Raw genomic sequence first — 24,574 nt, forward strand, 5'->3', positions numbered from 1 at the left:
AACATAACATGCAGTACTTACTGCTTCGGTTAAAAAATAACTAGGCAAGTTGTTCTCATTGAATATTGTTCTTGTCATCTCTTGAAGAGATTTATTTTTCCTCTCTACTACTCCATTTTGTTGAGGAGTTCGAGGAGTAGAGAAATTATGCATAAAACCTTTTTATCACAAAAAGTTTCAATATTTTTATTAGCAAACTCTTGTCCCCTATCAGTTCGGATACTTGAAATAGTATAACCCTTTTAATTTTGAATTCTCTTGCATAACTTGATAAAGGCATTATGTGCCTGGTGTAGTAGAAAACGTGAATGAGAAACAGAACACATGGAAACTTGAAAATGAATTAAATGGAAGAGCTGTGTCTTTCTATAATGATGCAATTTTCTGGAAAAAAAAAAAATAGTGATCCTCAATTCATATTCAGATGTTCATTATCTCTCCCAATACATTGAGAACAAACTATATACCGAAACCATAAAAGGAAGGTAGGCAATTGTTAAGGCTAATACTTGACGAAAAGAAACAAAATTAACGGAAATCTTCGTAAATAGAAAGAATTCTTAATGCCTCAATTTCCGACGTGATGCATGGCTGGAATCCCACCCTCATTTTGCTAATTGGTTGAGCAAGAGCTATGGCATGTAGCTACCACTTTGACGCTTGTATCCATGACCTACATCAGTTCCCCACCACTTAGAAAGAAACTCGTCTCCGAGTTTGTGTTTGCATTAAACTGCCCCTCAGGAGGATGATACTCAAACAAATCTGCCACATTGAAGGTAGGTGAGATCAACATATTTTCTGGAAGTTCAACAACATAAGCATTGTCATTAATGTTTTTTAGGATGCGGCAAGGGCCATATTTTCTATCTTGAAGTTTGCCATAGGTGCTTGTTAGAAAACGATTCTTGTGCAGATGAACCATCACCAAGTCCCCTTCTAGAAAGATTTTGGCTCGTAGATGCTTATCTGCAGCTTGTTTGTATTTCATGTTTGCTTGTTCCAAGCTATTGTGCACCTTAGTTTGTACGCCCTGAATTCTCTTTGCCAAGTTCTCAGCTGCCAAGCTTATTCCAGGAGTCTTGGGAAGGGTGACTAAATCCAGAGTGTGCTTTGGAGGTGAGGTGTAGGCTATTTTGAAGGGGCTCTTTCCAGTTGAACGATTAGTCATATTGTTGAATGTGTTGAACCCAAAATTTCAAGTTTGTGTAATTATATATTTACACATGGATTTTGATGATAACAAATGAATTCAAAGAATAAAGAAGTCTCAAGCTCAAGTTGTTTATATAATGGAGTCAAGCACATCAAGGAAACAAGCATGAGCAAGAAGGTAACAAGTTCACATTAAAATTATAGAGTAATGTTGTAAATCTCTTCAAAATTCGAAATTAGGATTAATGCTCAAAATTAATATTTTATCATAAAGCATTAAAATACATTTTCCACATGTGCATGAATATTTTTGAAAATTAAATTTGAAAATTTTGAAAGATGATTGATTGTCATCTTTTGCATGTGCATGCCTTGATTAAAGGGTTGAACTTTGAAAATATTAAAGATGATTGATTATCATGTTTCACATGTGCATGTTTTATTTGAATATTTTCAAAAGTGATTGATGCTTTTTTAGACTTATACAAAAGGTAGATGATTTTGTTTGAAAAATTTGAAAAGTAAAGTGTGCTCATTTTGTCATATACAAAAAGTAAAAGATTAGGTTTGAATTTTTTGAAAAGGAAAGTGTGCTCATTTTGTCATATGGCAAAAGTAAAAGATTAGGTTTGATTTTTTTGAAAAAGGGAATGATGTTGTCTTTAACAATTGAAAAAGAATAACCTTTTATTTGAATTTTTTGAAAAAGTGAATGATGTTGTCTTTGACATGTGAATTTTTTTAAATTTGAATATGAAGTCTCATATGCCTATAAATAGATCATTTGAGAGCTTCACATTCACAACACCAAGAGCATACAACATTCATTCAAAACTTTCATTCTCTCTTCTCTAAGCATTGAGCCTTAATCCTTGTTCATTTTGAGAGATATAGTTTGCGCTGTATTGTTCTTATTTCACTCATTGAGGAGTGTTTTCTAATAATCTACCCACTATCAGCTTTTATATCAGAAAAAGGGTGTGTATAACCTTTGTGCGTGTAGAAAGTATTTTACACGGGGAATAGTTGAATCACCACGTGTAAGGTGATTGCAAGTGTAGAGGGTGTTCTACACAGATCCTTTGTAGCGGTGTTGTTCAAAAGTGTAATAGGTTTCTATCTCCACCTGAAGGAGGTTGAATAGTGAATTTGGAAATCCTCAAGGAGTAGCTTGAGGTGAGGACGTAGCCAGTGGGGCCGAACCTTGTTAACATACTGAGTTTGCTTCTCTCTTACCCTTACTCTTTATATTATTGTTATTTTATATTTTGTTTATATTTTATATTATATATTTGATTTATAATTGTTATTTTTTTTAATACAACTCAATTCACCCCCCCTCTTGTGTTAGTCATCTGGGCAACAATTGGTATCAGAGCTAGTTGACTTGTACTGTTCATACAGGCAGATCACTCATGGGAACTCTCGCTTGTGACTGTGTCACCGAAGCAAGACTCTCCGACCATGAGTGACGGTGCACCAGTAGATACGGTGGCCGGCTAGTCTGGTAGGTACAATTGTTAGATGACATAGGTGCGGCCTATGATCAGTAACAATTGGTATCAGAGCTAAGAGCTCTATTATAAGATTAACTATCTTTTGAGTTAAGATCTTATGGCTAACATTGCAGCTTCATTTGGTGAAGGTCAATCTAGCAGTCGGCCTCCACTCTTTTGTGGAGATAATTACTCATTCTGGGAAGTTAGAATGAGAATATTTCTTCAAACTCAAGGTAGAGAAATCTGGAAATGTATTGTAAATGGACCTTATATTCCAACAAAAGTGGTTGATGGAGTAAAGGTCAAAAAGAAAGAAGAAGAGTTTGATCGTGAAGACGATAGACTTTATACTTTAAATTTAACTGCTATGAATTTATTATATAATGCTCTTAATGGAAATGAATTTAATAGAATAATGAATTGCTCTACGGCAAAAGAAATTTGGGATAACTTGGAAGTTACTTATGAAGGAACTTCATAAGTCAAGGAATCAAAAATTTATATTCTTACTCATGAATATGAAATGTTTAAGATGAATGATGATGAATCTATTTCTAGTAGTTACATTCATTTTACTTAGGGCTGAACAATTAAACCGAAATACCCGACCCGACCCGAATACCCGTTTATACCGAACCGAAATTACCCGAACCGTTTTGAAACGGGTAGGAATTATGAGCTTCCGAACCGTTTTCTATTCGGATCAAGTTGGGTCGGGTAATTACCCAATACCCGATTTTGTTGCTTTACCCAATAGGACCAGTGCGTTTCTTCTTCAGCCGACTCCACAGCCGCTGGGCTCTACCTCCATTTCACACTCTCAGGGTTCTCGCTCTCTCTGACTCTCACTCTCAAGGCTCTTGCTGACTCTCACTCTCAAGGCTCTTGCGCAGGTAAATACTCAAGCTTTTCCCCAGCCCTTGGTTTTACATTACTGCGTCAGTGCGTTGTTTGTTTGGATGGAGCTTTTGTGCAAATATGGGCTTAGATTACTGAACTAGATGCAACTCCTTATGAAACCCAGTTCGTTTGTTTGGTTTTAATGTACTGAAGAACTGCTATAAAGCTCTTCCAGAAATATTTAAGTATTGTAATGCTTTGAACAAAAATACTGCTCGGAAAATATAGCATGATTGCCACAGGAACTAACGCTGAAAATAAAAAGAGATATTGTGGCCTTTTCTCTGTGCTTGGATCCAGATGGTTTTCTCTGACAATGACAAGAAGAATTTAAGCTACTACTTTTGGTATGTTTAAAAAGTTGACCGTACCCAAGAAAACAACAACCAAACTGAAATCTAGAAGAAACTGGGCATTCTTAAGCCTATTATTTTATATTAATATCTTTTTGGCTCCTAGAGCGCTTCCCAACAATTACATGGAGGTATTACCAGATCTTTTAGCCAAACTTAATTGCAATTGGATCAAGAAGTTATTGTATTCAATAGTTTGAATGATGAGCCAGTAATAGAAAAATAAAACAAGAAGAAAAGAAAGGCATACTTAAGAAATTAGCAGTAGAGGACAACTTTGCAAGTGATGTTTGTTTTCTGGATGTGTCATTGTAGTCTGTAAATTTTGTTTCGTTATGTGTGAGTAGCGAGGAAGGCCCCTGAAACTCCACTTTACAAGCTAAGTCAGTCAACAAGGAGATTGATTACAGGCCTCGAGCTTCGATTTGAGCAAGATACTTTCTTGCGTGGAAGTTTCTGAAGTTTATGCAAACTGGTGCGAGAGGTTCTCGCTTAGAGTGAATATGAACTTTCAAGATATATGTAAATCTTAACCACGATTCCCAGTTTTACAACACTTGCTAGCTCTACGAATACAATGGAATATACGCCAGAGGTAAAATTCCTATTAGTTTTCCAAGTAACAAAAATTTACAAGTAAAATAAATAAAGAATATCCACTAGACTGCACTTCCATCTATGTAGTACGATGCTGAGAAGCTTTTGTAATCTATGAAGCAAATGACTTCGAATTTTTTGGAAGTAGACAAATCCAGAGCTAACTTGGTTGGTGCACAGGGTAAGTGTCAGTGAGTTTTCATCACTCCTAATAAATGTATCAAGTCTAAAGATTGTCTTTCAGCCATTTTAGAGCTCCATTTGCAACAGACCTGCATGTTTTTATAACTTTTCAATCAGTAGCAAAGTTTACAGTGTCAAATGCTCAGTTTTTACACTGAATAGACTTATGGGGGGTAGACCCTGAAGCCTAGTGACAATGCCTATCAACAATTCAACATGTTGCACACAATGCAGTGGATCTATTCTTGGGCCTTTAACATTCGAAAATATATGATTAACTATTAATAAGAAAACTACTTTATGGAAAATATATATAGTTAGCTTTCGCCAAAATGGATAGTAATTTTTTTCATACGGAGAGATAATTAATATTATTAATTTAATTTAAGTCGTCTCTATTGTTTTGGAGTGATTTATTTGCACACAAGAACTGGGTGCTGCTATGCAATGTGATTAATAATTTAATAATGCTTTCTTTATCTCAAATTGCAGTTGTGGAATCTAGTGCTGCTATGCCTTCGTCAGGGTCTGAATCAACCCCTGATGTAATTCATTTGGATAGCTCTCTACCTACAACTACTCCTCATGATCATTTGGATAGCTCTCTCCCTACAACTACTCCTTCTAATGTTCGCCCTCCTATCAAAAGATCTCGGGGTAGATCGGATGTATGGCTTCATTTTTCTAGGATTGAGGAAGGAGACCCCAATATTCACAAAGCTACATGCAATTACTGTGGTAAGGTTTTATTATGTCATTCTAAAAAACAAGGTACTTCATCCTTGAGGTACCATAATGACAATTGTAAGGCCTTTATTGAGATTGGAAAGGTTAACCCCCAATCAAAAACGACTGGACCTAGAAGGGATGGGGTGGATGGTACAACTAGCAGTCCTAGTTTTGGACCTACCAAGTATAATGAGCAGAAAATAAGGCTAGCGGTAGCTAAGATGATAATTGTGGATGAGCTACCATTTAGATTTGTAGAGAAACAGGGATTTAAAGACTTTATGTCTACAGTTGAGCCTAGATTTCCAATTCCCTCTCGCATTACTGTTATGCGAGATTGTATGAAAATGTACTTGTTAGAAAAAGACAAGTTAAAGGACATATTCATGGCATCTGATTATAAGATTTGCATCACTACTGACATGTGGACATCAGTGCAAAATCTTAATTATATGTGCATAACATCACATTTTATTGATGATGATTGGGTCTTGCATAAAAGAATTATTGGTTTTATGAAAGTTCCTAATCATAAAGGGACAACAATAGGAAGAGAGATTGAGTCATCTATACTTAGATGGGGCATAAAGAAGATATTTACAATCACAGTAGACAATGCATCTTCTAATACTACGGCTATTGATTATTTGAGGAAGATTACCAAACTTAGAGATTGTTTGGTATTAGACAATGACCTTATGCATATTAGATGTTGTGCACATATTTTGAATCTTATTGTCCATGATGGCTTGAAAGAAATTGATGGATCAATTGTGAAAATTTGAAATGCTGTGAAATATGTGAAGTCTTCTCCTGCAAGACTTGATAATTTCAAGTCATGCGCGGAGAGACAAAATATCTTGGGTGGTGCACTTCTTTCTCTTGATGTTCCAACTAGATGGAACTCAACCTATCTGATGTTGAGTGCGGCTCTCAAGTATTATGCCGCTTTTGAGGTGATGCAGGATGAAGACAATCAGTTTGGCCAGCATTTACGTGAGGTTGGAGAAGGACCACCAACTTTAGATGATTGGAAAATTGTCAAGGTTTTTGTACAATTTTTGAAGATTTTTTACGACGTCACCTTGCAAATTTCAGGCTCAACTTATGCAACTTCACATTTGTTTATGAGAGAAATAGCTTCAATCTATAACCATTTGATCAAATTTTCTGTGGGTGATGATGATATGTTGAAAACTATGTCAGAGAGGATGCTTATGAAATATGATAAGTATTGGGAAAATTTTGAGAAAGTAAACAAAATCTTATTTATTGCGGCTATTCTTGATCCGCGCGCCAAGTTGGAAGTTTTGGAGTTTTGGTTTACAGGTTTTCTTGGCCATGAGCGAGCTTTTGAGCTTGTTACAAGGTTAAGGAGGATGATTGAGAAGATGTATAAACAGTATTCAAAATCTAATGTAAGTTCAAGTGTTGATGAAACTCAAAGCAACACAACGTCTTATGATGATGCAGATATTTACAGTATGTATCGACACTATCAAGCATCAAAGGGTGTCGTAGAGTCCAAATCAGAGTTGGATCGATATTTTATGGGGAGCCTTGAAGGATTGACGTCAAACTTTGATATTTTAACATGGTGGAAGATGAATTCAATCAATTTTCCGATCCTTGCCAATATAGCTCGAGATGTATTAGCTATTCCCATAACTACTGTTGCTTCCGAGTCGGCATTTAGCGTTGGAGGTCGTGTCTTAGATTCATTCCGTAGCTCATTGGCCCCTGCAACAGTTGAAGCTCTTATTTGCACACAAAATTGGTTGATGGCTCCCTCCGTTAATTATGACTCCCAAGATGTAATGGAAGATGCGGAAAGTTACAAGTTAGAAACTGGTAAGATTCATATTTGAATAATATTTTCATATAATCATTTCAATTAATTATATTTTTAATATAATTTTTTTTTCCATGTAGAGATGACTTTGATGAATATTTTGAATGAGGCCGATTGAAGATTACTTGAATTTTTTGAACTTGAACTCATGGTGATTATTGAAATTCCTTATTTGATCGTTTTCCATATATGCTGGCTATTGATCATTGACTCATTTATGCCATTCTGAATTGCCCATGTAGGTTTATGATGAGATAAGCTTACCAAATGGTGTTATGAAGCCATCACACTTGGAAGTTTGCAACAAAAGTAGGAATAGAATGATGTTAAGGAGAAAAAACTGGAAATTTTTGTTTGGAAGTTAGGCATAATGCAAGATTTTGTTTTCTCTTGCATTCTAAGACTAATTGTTAACTAGAACAATGTATTTCAGCTTTATGAGCTATTTTTAGTTTATTGGGTTATAGTGCATCATTTTTTTTTTTTCTATAGTTGATAAAACTGCTATATTTATTTCAATGAAGCCTTCAAAGTATTCCAATATTATTGAACTATGAATGAAATGATAACAGGATGCATATTTCCTAAAAAAAAAAAAAAAAAGCCTTCAAGTATATCTTGTATTATTTTAAAATATGTTTTTTGATATTGACAAATAAACACACATATCGTTGATAAAATAAAACCCAAGGACCAAAACAAAAGCCTTAAAAGAGCAAGTTTAACACAAAAATGAACCATGTTACTTGTTAGAGTCTATAACATCAATAAAAAATGATAAAGATGGATTGATTTAATGCATTGACAAAGAACAACATGTGGGTAATCCTTAGAAGAGAGAGAGGAAGAGAGAGAGAGAGAGAGAGAGAGAGAGAGAGAGAGAGAAAAAAAAAAAAAAAACCGGGTAATCGGTTAATCGGTTAATTTCCGAAAAAAATCGGATCGGCTAATCGGTTAATTTGATCGGTTCGGAACTGGCTACTTTGACATCCTCTATGTTCGGGTCGGGTCGGAATCTTGCATTTTCGGGTCGGGTCGGGTCGGGTGTTCAGGCCTGATTTTACTAGCATCATAAACAGCTTGACAGGTCTTGGCAAAGTTTATTCCAAGGTGGAGATAGTAAGAAAAATTCTTAACTCTTTACCAAAACGTTGGGAATCAAAAGTTACAGCGATTCTTGAAACTAGAGACCTCAAGAAGCTCGAAGTCAATGAACTCATCGGGTCACTTATCACCTATGAGTACACATTGAAAAGAGGAGAAGAAGAAGGAAAGCCAAAGAAGAGCGTAGCACTTAAAGTTGTTCCTCATGAAAGTGAAAGTGATGAAGATGAGGAAAATGACGATAAAGATGAAGAAGTTGCGATGATAACAAGAAGAATTCAGAGGTTCTTGAAAAAAAATAGAACTCTTCCGAAGAAATCCTTCAAACCAGATTCAGGTAAAAATGACACTTTAATTTGTTATAAATGCAATAAACCTGGTCATATCAAACCAGATTGTCCTCTGCTAAAGAAAGATCGAAACAATGGCAAGAAAATAATGAAAGCTACATGGGATGATGATTCAAGTAGTTCAGATAGTGAAGCAAGTAATGGAGAATCAACAAATCTTTGTCTTATGGCTAAAGATGACATTGAGGTAACAAATATTGATAATATTGAATATCCTTCATATGAAGAATTGCAAAATATTTTAGAAGATGTATATGAGGAATTTGAAAAATTGGGTATCAAGTATACTGCTTTGAAAAAGAAAAATTCTTCTTTAACAAACGAAATTGAAATTTTAAGAAAACAAAGTATCATTTTGAAAGATGAAAATCTTGAATTGAATAAGAAGAAAACCGATTTAGAAAATATTGTTGAAAACTTTACGAATGGAAAAATAAATTTTGAAAAACTTCTTGGTAGTCAAAGATGTGTTTTTGACAAGGCAGGTTTGAGATATATGCCAAAACAAAAATACAAACCTTATAAAAAATTTTTTGATAATCATTCTACATCAAAGACTAATATTCAAAATTCTTTTCATAAAAATAATTTTGTCAAAAAAGGATATTATTATAATCATTCAAGTTTTTCATATATGTCACATGCTATTTGCAATTTTTGTAATAGAAATGGTCATAATTATCATACTTGTCCTATCAGAAGAAATCATACAATGACTATTAGGACCATATGGGTACCTAAAAATCTTGTTTCTTCTAATACTAATAAATAAAGGACCCAAAGAACTTGGGTACCAAGGAAAATCATTTTAATTGTTTTTATAGGTATGCATGAAATCTTCCACAAGTAAAAACAAATGGTTTTTAGATAGTGGATGTTCAAGACACATGACGGGAGACAAGACTAAGTTCTTTGATCTTAGATCTAAAGAAGAAGGACACGTGACATTTGGAGACAACTCGAAAAGGAAGATCGTGGGAATAGGTAAAATTAGTAATGAATCTTCTCTCATAATTGAAAATGTTCTACTTGTTGAAGGTCTAAAACATAATCTTTTGAGCATAAGTCAATTATGTGATAAAGGATTTACAGTTACTTTCAAAATGGATAAATGCATTATTTTGAATGATCATGATTATAATATTTGTTTTATTGCTTTTAGAAATAACAATGTTTATACAATCGATTTTGAAGAAATTATCCCACAAGATGCAATTTGTTTTTCAGCTCAACATGAAACTAGTTGGTTATGGCATAGAAGACTAGGTCATGTCAATATGGAACTTATTTCCAAACTTTCAAAAAATGATCTTGTGAGAGGTTTACCAAAAACATATTTTCTTAAAGACAAAATTTGTGATGCATGTCAGTTTGGTAAACAAACAAAAACTTCTTTTAAAACTAAGAAACATATTTCTACTACTAGACCATTGCAACCGATACACATGGATCTTTTTGGACCAAATAGAGTTGCAAGTCTAGGTGGAAAATATTATACATTTGTTATTGTTGATGATTTCTCTAGATATACTTGGGTCATCTTTCTTGCTCATAAAGATGAGGCACATAATGCCTTTACCAAGTTATGCAAGAGAATTCAAAATGAAAAGGGCTATACTATTTCAAGTATCCGAAGTGATAGGGGAAAAGAGTTTGTTAATAAAAATATTGAAACATTTTGTGATGAAAATGGTTTTGTGCATAATTTTTCTGCTCCTCGAACTCCTCAACAAAATGGGGTAGTAGAGAGGAAAAATAGATCCCTTCAAAAGATGGCAAGAACAATACTCAATGAGAACAACTTGCTTAGTTATTTTTTGGCCAAAGCGGTAAGTACTGCATGTTAGGTTATAAATAGAGTTATACTAAGGTCTAAGTTAGATAAAACCCCCTATGAGCTTTGGAATGAGAAAAAGCCCAGCATTGGTTACTTTCATGTATTTGGATGCAAATGTTTTATTTTGAATGACAGAGATAATTTAGGCAAATTTGATGCAAAATCTGATGAAGATATCTTTCTCAGGTATTCTACTAATAGTAAAGCTTATAGAGTATTCAATAAAAAGACTTTAACTATACAAGAATTTATGCATGTAGTATTTGATGAATCTAATTCTTCACTCTTCAAGAAATCTATTGATGAAAAAACAGGAGGTATAAATAACACGGAAAGTTTCAATCTCAACAAAGAGAAAACAATAGAGGAAGTTTAACATGGAGCCATCAGGAAAGATCATCAAAATTTAATACAAGATGCAACCAAACAGTGGAAATTTGTGAAAGATCATCCAGTGGAACAAATTTTGGGAGAACCTTCACAAGGTGTAAGTACTCGATCATCTCTTAGAAATATTTGCAATCATACTGCTTTTCTATCTCAAATTGAACCCAAAAATATTGATGACGCACTTCTTGATGAATCTTGGATTCTAGCTATGCAAGAAGAGTTGAATCAATTTGAAAGAAATGATGTTTGGACACTTGTTCCTAGACCCAAAAATCATACTATTATTGGAACAAAATGGGTTTTTAGAAACAAGAAAGATGAGTTCGGAGTCATTACTAGAAATAAGGCTCGACTTGTAGCCCAAGGTTTTAATCAAGAAGAAGGAATCGATTATGATGAGACATATGCATCTGTCGCAAGATTAGAAGCTATTCGAATGCTACTTGCATATGCTTGTTATAAAGATTTCAAACTTTTTCAAATAAATGTTAAAAGTGCTTTCTTAAATGGTTTTATAAATGAAGAGGTATATGTCGAGCAACCTCCAGGTTTTGAAAATCATATTTCCCCAAATCATGTTTTCAAACTCACAAAAGCACTATATGGACTTAAACAAGCTCCTAGAGCTTGGTACGAAAGACTTAGTGGTTTCTTGATTGAAAAAGGTTTTCAAGAGGAAAAATCGATACAACTCTTTTAATTAAATATGAAAATGGTGATATTCTTTTGATTTAGATTTATGTTGATGATATAATATTCGGTGCTACTAATGAAAATATGTGTCAAGTTTTTGCTAAGACTATGCAGGAAGAATTTGAGATGAGCATGATGGGAGAACTTACATTCTTTCTCGGATTGCAAATTAAGCAAGCAAAAAGTGAGACATTCATCAATCAATCAAGATATATTAAGGAATTACTGAAGAAGTTTGGGATGGAAAATGCTAAGGAAATTGGAACACCAATGAGCCCATCAACTAAACTTGATAAAGATGAATCCGGTAAACCAGTTGACTCGAAAATATATCGAGGTATGATTGGTAGCTTATTATATTTAACAGCCAGTAGACCAGATATTATGTTTAGTGTGTGCTTATGTGCACGCTTTCAATCATCTTCAAAAGAATCACATTCAATTGCAATTAAGCGCATTCTTAGATATCTTAGTGGTACAATTAACCTAGGGTTATGGTACCCTAAGCACACATCTTTCGATCTAATCAGCTATACAGATGCAGATTATGCTGGCTGTAAAATAGATCGAAAAAGCACTAGCGGAGCATGCCATTTCTTAGGTTATGCACTAGTTTCCTAGTTTAGTGAAAAATAAAATTCTGTTGCACTATCTACTGCTGAGGCAGAATATGTTGCTGCGGGTAGTTGTTGTGCTCAAGTTCTCTACATGAAGCAACAACTTGAAGATTTTAAACTCATGTATAATCACATTCCAATCAAATGTGATAATACAAGTGCTATAAGTCTTTCAAAGAACCCAATACAACATTCTAGAACTAAGCATATTGAAATAAGATATCATTTTCTTCAAGATCATGTGCAGAAAGACGATATAGTACTAGAATTCACAAACACACACGATCAGTTAGCAGATATTTTCACAAAGCCTTTACCAGAAGATAGATTATGTATGATCAGAAGAGAAATATGTATGATGCATGCTATGAATATGTCTTAAAAGATAGACTAGAGTCAATAAAAATAGAGATAGATTTTTAAATACTTTTACATAAACTTGAGATTCTTAGCCTCATGTTTGAGACGCTCATTCTCTTCATGCAATATCATGTCATTCTTATCCATGGGAACCGGCAAGCGGAATGAAGAATCTAATAAAGATTTCAACTATTTATTCTTCTGCCGAATGATTCCTTCCCTTGTGTGAGACTCTTGAACAATTCGTTGAAGTACAACAATTTGTTCTTTGAGCTTTTCAACTTCATGATTTTTGGCTTGTAGCCGCTGAGAAAAAGCAACAATAAAGGAAGAGTAGCGAGTTCCAAGACTCACCAAGTCATAAATAGCATCAGAATCTGACTTATTAGTCAGATTATTATTTTTCTGCTGCAACATGGCACCAATGGTAGCTGCAGAAAGGACAGGAGGTTGAGATGCAGAATGCCTTATGGATGGATCTAGAGAAATGTTAGAAGAATGAGCCATTGAGAAAATAATAGAAGGCTTAAAACGAGAATGTTGAAGGAATGCAGATGAGTTATAGAGATGAGATAAAAACTTGATGCGGATTGGATGAACTTCAGGATTGATTTTATAGAGATAGCATAAAGAATAAGACAAGCTATCATCCAAGTCAAAAAGTAATATATTTTTTTCCCGATCGGTGAAAATGACATTTTTTAGAAACTCGGAGCCTTCAATCTCGTTTGTCAATAACATCAGACGATTTTTTCAAATCTTTAGCCGCACTTGTCGGGTCACGGACGGATGAAATTTATTTATTTATCTACAGTGTCTACTAACGCACCGTTTTCTTCAAGTCCATTTACTTGTTGCGGATCCTTTTTAATGATGCCAAAAAGGGGAGAAGTGTTAGACTAGAACATTAACATTGTTTGAATTGCTAAACTTATTATATATATTTGGAATTATATTTATACTTTTGCTTGAAAAACTAACGCACATTTTCAGGGGGAGCTTAAGTATTAATACAGGTTTCAGGTTCTATCAAGTATTTGTCATCATCAAAAAGGGGGAGATTGTTGAACCCAAGATTTCAAGTTTTGTGTAATTATATATTTACACATAGATTTTGATGATAACAAATGAATTCAAAGAATAAAGAAGTCTCAAGCTCAAGTTGTCTACACAATGGAGTCAAGCACATCAAGGAAACAAGCATGAGCAAGAAGGGAACAAATTCACATTAAAATTATAGAGTAATGTTGTAAATCTCTTCAAAATTCGAAATTAGGATTAATGCTCAAAATTAATATTTTATCATAAAGCATTAAAATACATTTTCCACATGTGCATGAATATTTTTGAAAATTAAATTTGAAAATTTTGAAAGATGATTGATTGTCATCTTTTGCATGTGCATGCCTTGATTAAAGGGTTGAACTTTGAAAATATTAAAGATGATTGATTATCATGTTTCACATGTGCATGTTTTATTTGAATATTTTCAAAAGTGATTGATGCTTTTTTAGACTTATACAAAAGGTAGATGATTTTGTTTGAAAAATTTGAAAAGTAAAGTGTGCTCATTTTGTCATATACAAAAAGTAAAAGATTAGATTTGAATTTTTTGAAAAGGAAAGTGTGCTTCTTTTGTCATATGCAAAAAGTAAAAGATTAGGTTTGAATTTTTTGAAAAGGAAAGTGTGCTCATTTTGTCATATGCCAAAAGTAAAATATTAGGTTTGATTTTTTTGAAAAAGGGAATGATGTTGTCTTTGACAATTGAAAAAGAATAACCTTTTATTTGAATTTTTTGAAAAAATGAATGATATTGTCTTTGACATGTGAATCTTTTTAAATTTGAATATGAAGTCTCATATGCCTATAAATAGATCATTTGAGAGCTTCACATTCACAACACCAATAGCATACAACATTCATTCAAAACTTTCATTCTCTCTTCTCTAAGCATTGAGCCTTAATCCTTGTTCATTTTGAGAGATATAGTTTGCGCTGTATTGTTCTTATTTCACTCATTGAGGAGTGTTTTCTGATAATCTACCCACTATCAGCTTTTGTATCAGAAAAAGGGTGTGTATAACCCTTGTGCGTGTAGAAAGTATTCTACACGGGGAATAGTTGAATCACCACGTGTAAGGTGATTGCAAGTGTAGAGGGTGTTTTACACGGATCCTTTGTAGCAGTGTTGTTCAAAGGTGTAATAGGTTTCTATCTCCACCTGAAGGAGGTTGAATAGTGAATTTGGGAATCCTCAAGGGGTAGCTTAAGGCGAGGACGTAGGCAGTGGGGCCGAACCTCGTTAACATACTGAGTTTGCTCCTCTCTTACCCTTACTCTTTATATTTATTGTTATTTCATATTTTGTTTATATTTTATATTATATATTTGATTTATAATTGTTATTTTTTTTAATACAATTCAATTCACCCCCCCTCTTGTGCTAGTCATCTAGGCAACAGAATGCAAATTCAATTTGCGGAAGACTCAAGTCCCATTGTTTCGACTTATCCCCAGAGACACAACGCAAAATGTTGCCAAGTGTTCGGTTGGTCACTTCAGTTTGACCATCAGTTTGTGGGTGACAGATACTGCTATATTTAAGAGAAGTCCCAAATTTCTTCCACAACGTGATCCAAAAATGGCTAAGGAATTTGGTGTTGCGGTCAGAAGTAATTGTCTTAGGTACGCCGTGCAAGCGGACAATTTCTCTAAAACAATAAGTAAGCCACACCTGATGCATTGGAAGTCTTTCGGCAAGAGATAAAATGCGCCATCTTAGAAAATCTGTCCACCACTACAAAGATCAAATCAGGGCCTCATTGAGTATGTTGAAGTTCAAGCACAGAGTCCATGCTTAGGTCCTCCCAAATATTCTGAGGTATCGGTAGTAGTGTGTACAACCCTGTGTTTTGCGACTAACCTTTCTTCACCTGATAGACCGAACATCTTTGTACAAACCTCCCAACATCTCTTCTCAACTGAGGCCAGAAATACCTCTCAGCCACCATTGAGATGGTTTTGTCTCGACCCACATGGCGCCCCAACCCGCCTCCCTGCAGCTCACGAATGAGGTGTTCACGCATCGAAGTTCGAGGAATGAAAATCTGAAGTTGGATGCTTCAGAGCACATTTCTTCCATATTTCAACAAAATTCTCATCGTCGGCATACATGTCTTTGAGCTGTTTGAAACCTATGATCTCAGTCCTCATTGTGATGAGCATGGATGCTCGACTAAGAGCGTCAGCCACTTTATTCTGCTATCTTGACTTGTGCTTGAGTACCATGGTGAACTTATGCAAGAAACCGACCCACCTAACATGCATGCGATTCAAACTTTTTTGAGTGTTTATGAATTTGAGAGCATGATGGTCGCTATAGGGGACAAACTCTTGCTGAATCAAATAATGTTCCCAATGTTTTAATGACTGTATGACTGCATAGAATTCTAGCTTGTAAATGGTCCATTTCCGCCTGGCCTCGTTTAGCTTTTCACTAAAGAATTCCACTGGGCGCCCCTTTTGGGACAAAACAGCTCCTATTCCGACCACAAAGGCGTCGCATTCTACCTCAAATAGTTTATCAAAGTTGGGGAGGGCTAGTACAAGTGCAGTGGACATCCTCACTTTAATATTGTTAAAACTTTCTTCTTGTTCCTTCCCCCACACGAAACGTCCCTTCGTCATGCATTCTGTGATGGGGGCCACTAATGAGCTGAAATTCCTTATGAATCTGCGATAAAAAGTGGCCAAGCTATGGAAGCTACGAACTTGAGTAATAGTGGTGGGCGTTGGCCAGTTTCGAACTGCGCGCACCTTCCCCTCATCCACATAAATCCCCTCAGCACTCACCACAAAACCGAGAAATAACAAGCTATTGCTCAAGAACGTGCACTTTTTCAGATTAATGTATAGTTTGTGTTGGGACAATACTAAAAGGACTTCCCTTAGGTGACTCAGGTGATCATCCTCACTATGGTTGTAGATAAGAATGTCATCAAAATAAACCACCACAAACTTCTCGAGAAAAGGCTTGAGGACTTCGTGCATCACGCGCATAAAAGTGCTTGGTGCGTTTGAGAGACCAAACGGCATAACCAACCACTCGTACAAGCCTTCTTTTGTTTTAAAAGTTGTCTTCCATTCATCTCCTGGGCGTATCCTTATTTGATGATACCCACTCTATAAACCAAGCTTTGAAAAAATGTTGGACCTTGCAAGCATGTCTAACAAATCAGTTAAACGAGGAATGGGAAACCGGTATTTTACCGTTATTTTATTGATAGCATGGCTATCCACACGCATCCGCCAACTCCCATCTTTCTTTGGCGTAAGTAGCGCGGGTACCATGCATGGGCTCATGCTTTCCCTGATCAGCCCCTTAAGAAGGAGGTCCTCCACCTAGCCTTGCAGAATATGGTGCTTGTTTAGGCTCATCCTATAATGTGGCAAGTTTGGCAAACCTGCCCTGGGTATCAAGTCAATGTGATGTTGGACATTACGCATTGGTGGTAGCCCCTCAGGTAGCTCTAGTGGTGTGAGACCTTCAAAGTCAGTCAAAAGATACTGCACTTGTGGAGGCACATCGTGGAAGTGATTCTCTTCTTCCCCTTTCACAACCAAAGTCCATATCTCCCCTGTTTCCTTTGCTTCTGCCAGGAATTGGTGTTCATTGATTGTAAATAGAGTGTTTTTCTCTTTAACCTGTGAGAAGTTGGTTTCTTTGTCTCCTAGGGGCATCAAGATGATCTTTCGGTCTTGCCACCAAAATGAATAAATGTTTTCACGCCCCTTGTAAGTGGCATCTACGTCAAATTGCCAAGGCCTCCCAAGTAGAATATGGCACGCGTCCATATCAACCACTTCGCATATAGCCTCATCCTTGTAATACTTTCCGATGGAGAAAGGAACATGGTAGACATTACTGATCCTAGTCTCAGCCCCCTTTTGGATCCTGCTGATCTTATAAGGGTGTGGATGTTTATCCATCTTCAATTATAATGCATTCACAAGGGCCTTAGATACGATGTTCTTGCAACTTTCACTGTCAATTATCACATTGCATACCTTGTTGTTAATGGTGCACTTGTCTTGAAAATTGAGTGTCGCTGGCTTCTCTCTTCTAGTTTCGACGCTAGCAAAATTCTTTGAATGGCACAATTAACTAATTCTCCTTAATCCCCTTCAACAAGTTCCTTGACTGCATCATCATCACTGGTGTCCCCTTCCCTTGAATCATCCTCTCCTTCTTCTATTACATGAAGCGAACGTCGTGTGGGGCACTCATTGGATCGATGCCCTGGTTGATTGCACCGAAAACATTTCCCAGTTGTGGGTCTCACATACGGGTTATTACCTTCCCCTTCTTTGTGTACTGGGGTCTTCGTATTTTGAGTGCTACTTTCTCCCTTTTGGAATCTGCTATATGGTCATGAGTCATTGGATTGTTGTTGTTGGATAGCAGGTTTTGCTTGTGGCGCTTGAGTCAGTGTTCTCGGTGTTGGCCTGGCCAATTGCATCTCAATCTTCATAGCCAAATTAACTGCCTTCGACAGGGACCACACGGTGTGCAGGGATACTTTGTCTTGGATGGCTAAGCGCAAACCCCCCATATATCTTGCAATTTGTTGTCCCTTTGTTTATGAAAGATTATTACGAGCATTCAATCGGTAAAATTCTTTTGTGTAATTGCTTACGATCCTTGCCCCTTGCTTGCTTGCAATTTTGGTATTGTCGGTAGAGAATTTGCTCGTAGTCTGGAGGTAAAAATCTAGCCTCATCAGTCGCTTCATCTTGGACCATTCACATACAGATCAATTGCCTTGTCTCCTCCTGTTGTTTTGCATCTGCTCCCACCAAGCCGAAGCACCACCACGCAATTTATAAGCAACCAACTTGACTTGTTGGGCCTCTGGAATTTGCATATAGTCAAAGAAATTCTCTACCTCAAGCATCCAGTCGAGAAAACTCTGAACGTGAAGGTGCCGGTTAAAACAAGGCAAGTCAATCTTAATTCTAAAATTGTTGTTGTTGTCCAGAACCCTCCTAGCCTCATGGTTTCCACGAGCAAACCCCTCTACTTCCTCATCACTAGAAGAGTCATTTGGTGCTTGATTCCTCCATCGATGCGCAGCATTACGATCTCCTCTTGGATGGTTTGGGCCTTCCCCATCTCTATTTTCATTTTCGCCAACATGAACGCCTGTGGTGGCTATCTGGATTTCTCACAACATACACTCAATTCCTTCAAAGCATTGTTGGTTCCTCTGGTCTTGAGCGTTAACGGCTGCCCAAACAGCCTGCATGCCATGTTCCTCCTCGTTGGTATTGTCTCTCGCCATCAAGCTAGGTAAAACCTGGCTCTAATACCAATATGGCGTAGTAGAAAACGTGAATGAGAAACAGAACACACGGAAACTTGAAAATGAATTAAACGGAAGAGTTGTGTCTTTCCTTAATGATGCAATTTTTCTGAAAAAAATAGTGATCCTCAATTCTTATTCAAATGTTCATTATCTCTCACAATACATTGAGAACAAACTATATACCGAAACCATAAAAGGAAGGTAGGTAATTGTTAAGGCTAATACTTGAGGAAAGGAAACAAAATAAACACAAAGCAAATCAACGGAAATCTTAGTAAACAGAAAGAATTCTTAACGCCCAATTTCCGACGTGATGCATGGCTGGAGTCCCGCCCTCATTCTGCTAATTGGTTGAGCAAGAGCTATGGCATGCAGCTACCACGTTGACGCTTGTATCCATATCCTGCATCAATGTCTTATCTTTATGAGCAAGAAAGATAATTATATCTAGATAAATTATCAAAAATAACAAATGCATAATATTTTCTTCCTAAACTCACAACTCTATTTGGTCCAAAAAGATCCATGTGTATCAGTTGCAGTGGTTTAGTAGTGGAAATATATTTTTTGGTTTTAAAAAAGTTTTTGTTTGTTTACCAAATTGACATGCATTACAAATTTTATCTTTAAGAAAATTTGCATTTGGTAAATCTCTCACAAGATCATCTTTTGAAAGTTTGGAAATAAGTTCCATGTTGGCAGGACCTAATCTTCTATGTCATAGTCAACTAATTTCATTTTGAGTTGAAAAATAAATAGCATATTGTAAGGTAATTTCTTTAAAATCGATTGTATAAATATTATTGTTTCTAAAAGTAATAAAACAAACATTGCAATCATGATCATTCAAGATAATGCACTTATCCATTTTGAAAGTAACTGTAAATCCTTTATCACATAATTGACTTATGCTCAAAAGATTATATTTTAGACCTTCAATAAGTAGAACATCTTCAATTATGAGAGAAGATTTATTACCAATTTTAGATATTCCCACGATCTTCCCTTTCGAGTTGTCTCCAAATGTCACGTGTCATTCTTATTTAGATCTAAGATCAAAAAACTTAGTCTTGTCTCCCGTCATGTGTCTTTCCACTATCTAAAAACCATTTGTTTTTACTTGTGGAGGACTTCAAGTATACTTATAAAAACAATTAAAAATATTTTTCTTGGTACTCAAGTTTTTTGGATCCTTCATTTATTAGTATTATAAGAAACAAGATTTTTAGGTACCCATATAGCTCTAATAGTCATTGTATGCTTTCTTCTAATAGGACAAATATGATAATTATGACCATTTCTATTATAAAAATTACAAATAATATATGGCATATATAAAGAATTTGAGTAATTATAATAGTATTTTTCTTTGACAAAATTATTTTTATGAAAAAAATTTTGAATACTAGATTTTGATCTAGAACGATTATCAAAAAAGTTTTTATAATGTTTGTATTTTTGTTTTAGTATATATCCTACTTCTGTCTTGTCAAAAACACATCTTTGACTACCAAGAAGCTTTTCAAAATTTCTTTTTCCATTCTTAAAGTTTTCAATAATATTTGCTAAATCAGTTTTCTTTTTTTTCAACTCAAGATTTTCATCTTCCAAAATAATATTTTCTTTTTTAAAAACATCAATTTCGTTTGTTAAAGAAGAATTTTTCTTTTTCAAAGTAGTATACTTGATACCCAATTTTTCAAATTCCTCTTATATCTCTTCTAAAACATTTTACAATTCTTCATATGAAGAATTTTCAATATTATTAAGATTTGTTACCTCAATGTCATCTTTAGCCATAAGACAAAGATTTGCTAATTCTTCATTGCTTGCTTCACTATTTGAGTTACTTGAATCATCATCCCATGTAGTTTTCATTACTTTCTTGCCCTTGTTTTGATCTTTCTTTAACAGAGGATAATCTGGTTTGATATGACCAGACTTATTACATTTATAACAAATAAAAGTGTCATTTTTACCTGAATCTTTTTTGAAAAACTTTTTGAAAAATTTCCTCGAAGGAGTTTTATTTTTCTTTAAAAACCTTTTAATTCTTCTTGTTATCATCGCAACTTCTTCATTTTTGTCGTCATTTTCCTCATCTTCGTCACTTTCACTTTCATGAAGAATAGTTTTAAGTGTCAAGCTCTTTTTTGGCTTTCCTTCTTCTTCTCCTCTTTTCAATGTATACTCATGGGTGATAAGTGACCCGATAAGTTCATTTACTTCGAGCCTCTTGAGTTCTCCAACTTCAAGAATTGCTGTCACTTTTGATTCCCATCGTTTTGGTAGAGAATTGAGAATTTTTTTTACTATATCTACCTTGGAATAAACTTTACCAAGAGCTGTCAAACTGTTTATGATGTTAGTAAAACGAGTGTACATATTAGAAATAGATTCATCATCATTCATTTTAAACATTTCATATTCATGAGTAAGAATATAAATTTTTGATTCCTTGACTTGTGAAGTTTCTTCATAAGTAACTTTCAAGTTATCCCAAATTTCCTTTACCGTAACGCAAATCATTATTCTATTAAACTCATTTTCATTGAGAGTATTATATAATAAATTCATACCAGTTAAATTCAAAGTATAAAGTCTATCATCTTCACGATCAAACTCTTCTTCTTTCTTTTTAACTTTTACTTCATCAACCACTTTTGTTGGAATATAAGATCCATTTACAATACATTTCCATATTTCTTGACCTTGAGCCTGAAGGAATATTCTCATTCTAACTTTCCAGAATGAGTAATTGTCTCCACAAAAGAGTGGAAGCCGACTGCTAGATTGACATTCATCAAATGAAGTTACAATGTTAGCTATAAGATCTTAACTCAAAAGATAGTTAATCTTATAATAGAGCCCTTACTCTGATACAATTGTTACCCAAATGACTAACACAAGAGGGGGCGAATTGAGTTATATTGAAAAAATTAATAATTATAAACCAAATACACAATATAAAATATAAAGAAAATACGAAACAACAATAAATATAAAGAATAAGGGTAAGAGAGAAGCAAACTCAATATGTTAACGAGGTTCGGTCACACTGCCTACGTCCTCACCTCAAAATACCCATTGAGGATCCCCGAATTTACTATTGAATCTCCTTCATGTAGAGATAGAAACATATTACACCTTTGAACAACACCGCTATAAAGGATCTATGTAGAACACCTTCTACACTTACAATCACCTTACACGTGGTGATTCAACTATTTTATGTGTAGAATACTTTCTACACTCACAAGGGTTATACATAACTTTTTACTGATATAAGAGCTGATAGTAGGTAGGTTATCAGAAAACACTCACCAATGAGTGAAATAAGAACAATACAGCGCAAATTATATCTCTCTAAAAAATGAACAAGGTTTAAGGCTCAATGTTTAGAGAAGAGAGAATGAAAGCTTTGAATAAATGTTGTATACTCTTAGTGTTGTGAATGTGAAACTCTCAAATGATCTATTTATATGTATATGAGACTTCATATTCAAATTTAAAAAGATTCACATGTTAAAAACAACATCATTCACTTTTCAAAATTTTCAAACCTAATCTTTTTACTTTTTGCATATGACAAAAGGAACACACTTTGCTTTTCAAAATTTTCAAACAAAATCATCTACTTTTTGCATAAGTTAAAGAAAGCATCAATTACTTTTAAAAATATTCAAATAAAGTATGTATATGTGAAAAATGACAATCAATTATCTTTAATATTTTTAAAATTTTAAAATAAAATCATCTACTTTTTCTATAAGTCAAGAAAAACATCAATCACTTTTGAAAATTTTCAAATAAAGCATGCACATATGAAAGATGACAATCAATCATTTTTAATATTTTTAAAGTTCAAACCTTTAATCATGTCATGCACATGTGAAAGATGACAATCAATCATCTTTCAAAATTTTCAAATTTAATTTTCAAAATATTCATGCACAGGTGAAAAATATATTTTAATGTTTTATGATAAAATATTAATTTTGAGCCTTAATCCTAATTTCAAACTTTTAAGAGATTTACAACATTACTCTATGATTTTAATGTGAACTTGTTCCCTAGTTGCTCATGCTTGGTTCTTTGATGTGCTTGACTCTATTGTATAGACAGCTTGAACTTGAGATTCCTTTATTATTTGAATTCATTTGTTATCATCAAAATTCATGTGTAGATATATAATTATACGAAATTTGAAACCTTGGGTTCAACACGTCGTTTCTTATTAAACCAAATAGCGTCGTTTTATCTATAAGGTGCCAAAAAAAAAAAAAAAATAGAATGGCTCTGTTTGGTATTAAACCAAACGATCTCGTTTATATAATATGTCATCTTCTTCTTCATTCTTCTTCCTTGTTTCGATACTCTGTTTCTCACCCTCTCTCTCTCTCTCTCTTTCTCTCTCCCCTTTACAACTCTCTCTCTCTACTCTCTCAGATGAACGATGCCGCTAAGGGGGAATCGAGAACCTACTGTGAACTGTCAGAGAACCGCCAAAGTCAATACAGATGGTTGTTCTCCTCCCCGTCGACCGGTTATGGTCGATTGCTCCACCATTTCCTCTCTTGTCGATCGGCAGCAGTTTTGCCCAAAAACCGCACCGAATGGGTTGGATTTCACCCCTAGGTGGAACCGGTCCAGTTTCAGTTCCGAACATTTTTTGCTTGGACCAGACCGATTCTATTTAATATTTTATTTATTTATTTTTAAATATTATATATAATATATTTTATATTATATATAATTTTTATATAGAATAATATAAATTATAATTATATATAAGATAATGTTATTATAATTTATAAAATAAAAGTTTAATCCTAAATATGAAACTTTAATTGATCATATGCTTCAAATATATAATATTATAAATATATATAATTTATTAATAACATTTTATCATAAGAAGTAAGAACATAAAAAGAAAGAAAATCACTCAAATATTATTACTAAATTTTGACGGCCTAATAAACTTAAAACTCTCAATATTTTTTTGATAAGTACATAAGACATTAGTAGATTAATAATACTAATATAAATTAGTATATAAATCATTATACTAAATAATCACTTATAAAATAATGATATAGTAATACTAATACTAAGTTATTATACTAATACTATTAATATAGTCTATCAATAATATAGTTATAATAAACTAAACTCACTATAACAATTAACAAATACTAATATATAGTTATAATAAACTAAACTTACTATTGCAATTAAAACGGGAAAACCGGATTGAACCAGACCAGAAACTGATAAAATCGGAGTATTCGTTTATAAGGGTAATCGGTGCGTAATCGGTTTTAAAAAATAAAAAATCGGTACGTATCAGTTCAGTCCAAGATTTTGTCTAAAACTGGACCGAACTGGACCTGTTACAACCTTAATTCTTTTAGGCCTTGTTTGGTTACACATATGAGATAAGGTAAGAGTTGAAAATTGAATAAAATATTATTAAAATATGATTTTTTAATATAATTTTTATTTTAAAATTTAAAAAAAAATTATATTTTGTGTGGAAGTTTAAAAAAATTGTAATGATTAAATGAGTTGATTTGTGAAAATA

General features: G+C 34.3%; 1 protein-coding gene across 1 annotated transcript; it reads right to left on the minus strand.

Annotated features, from left to right (window-relative positions):
- Window positions 1-17,023: 17,023 nt before the first annotated feature.
- LOC122313692 lies at window positions 17,024-17,611 on the minus strand. The gene has a single exon (XM_043128872.1). It carries the CDS (start codon window positions 17,609-17,611, stop codon window positions 17,024-17,026), a length of 588 nt encoding a protein of 195 aa, XP_042984806.1.
- Between the last annotated feature and the right edge of the window lie 6,963 nt (window positions 17,612-24,574).

The sequence above is a fragment of the Carya illinoinensis genome, chromosome 6, assembly GCF_018687715.1.
Source record: "Carya illinoinensis cultivar Pawnee chromosome 6, C.illinoinensisPawnee_v1, whole genome shotgun sequence".
In the NCBI taxonomy this organism is placed as follows: domain Eukaryota; kingdom Viridiplantae; phylum Streptophyta; class Magnoliopsida; order Fagales; family Juglandaceae; genus Carya; species Carya illinoinensis.

Excerpts from the sequence above, each read along its gene's own strand:
- LOC122313692 (XM_043128872.1), bottom strand. The coding sequence starts at position 17,611 with ATGGATAAACATCCACACCCTTATAAGATCAGCAGGATCCAAAAGGGG.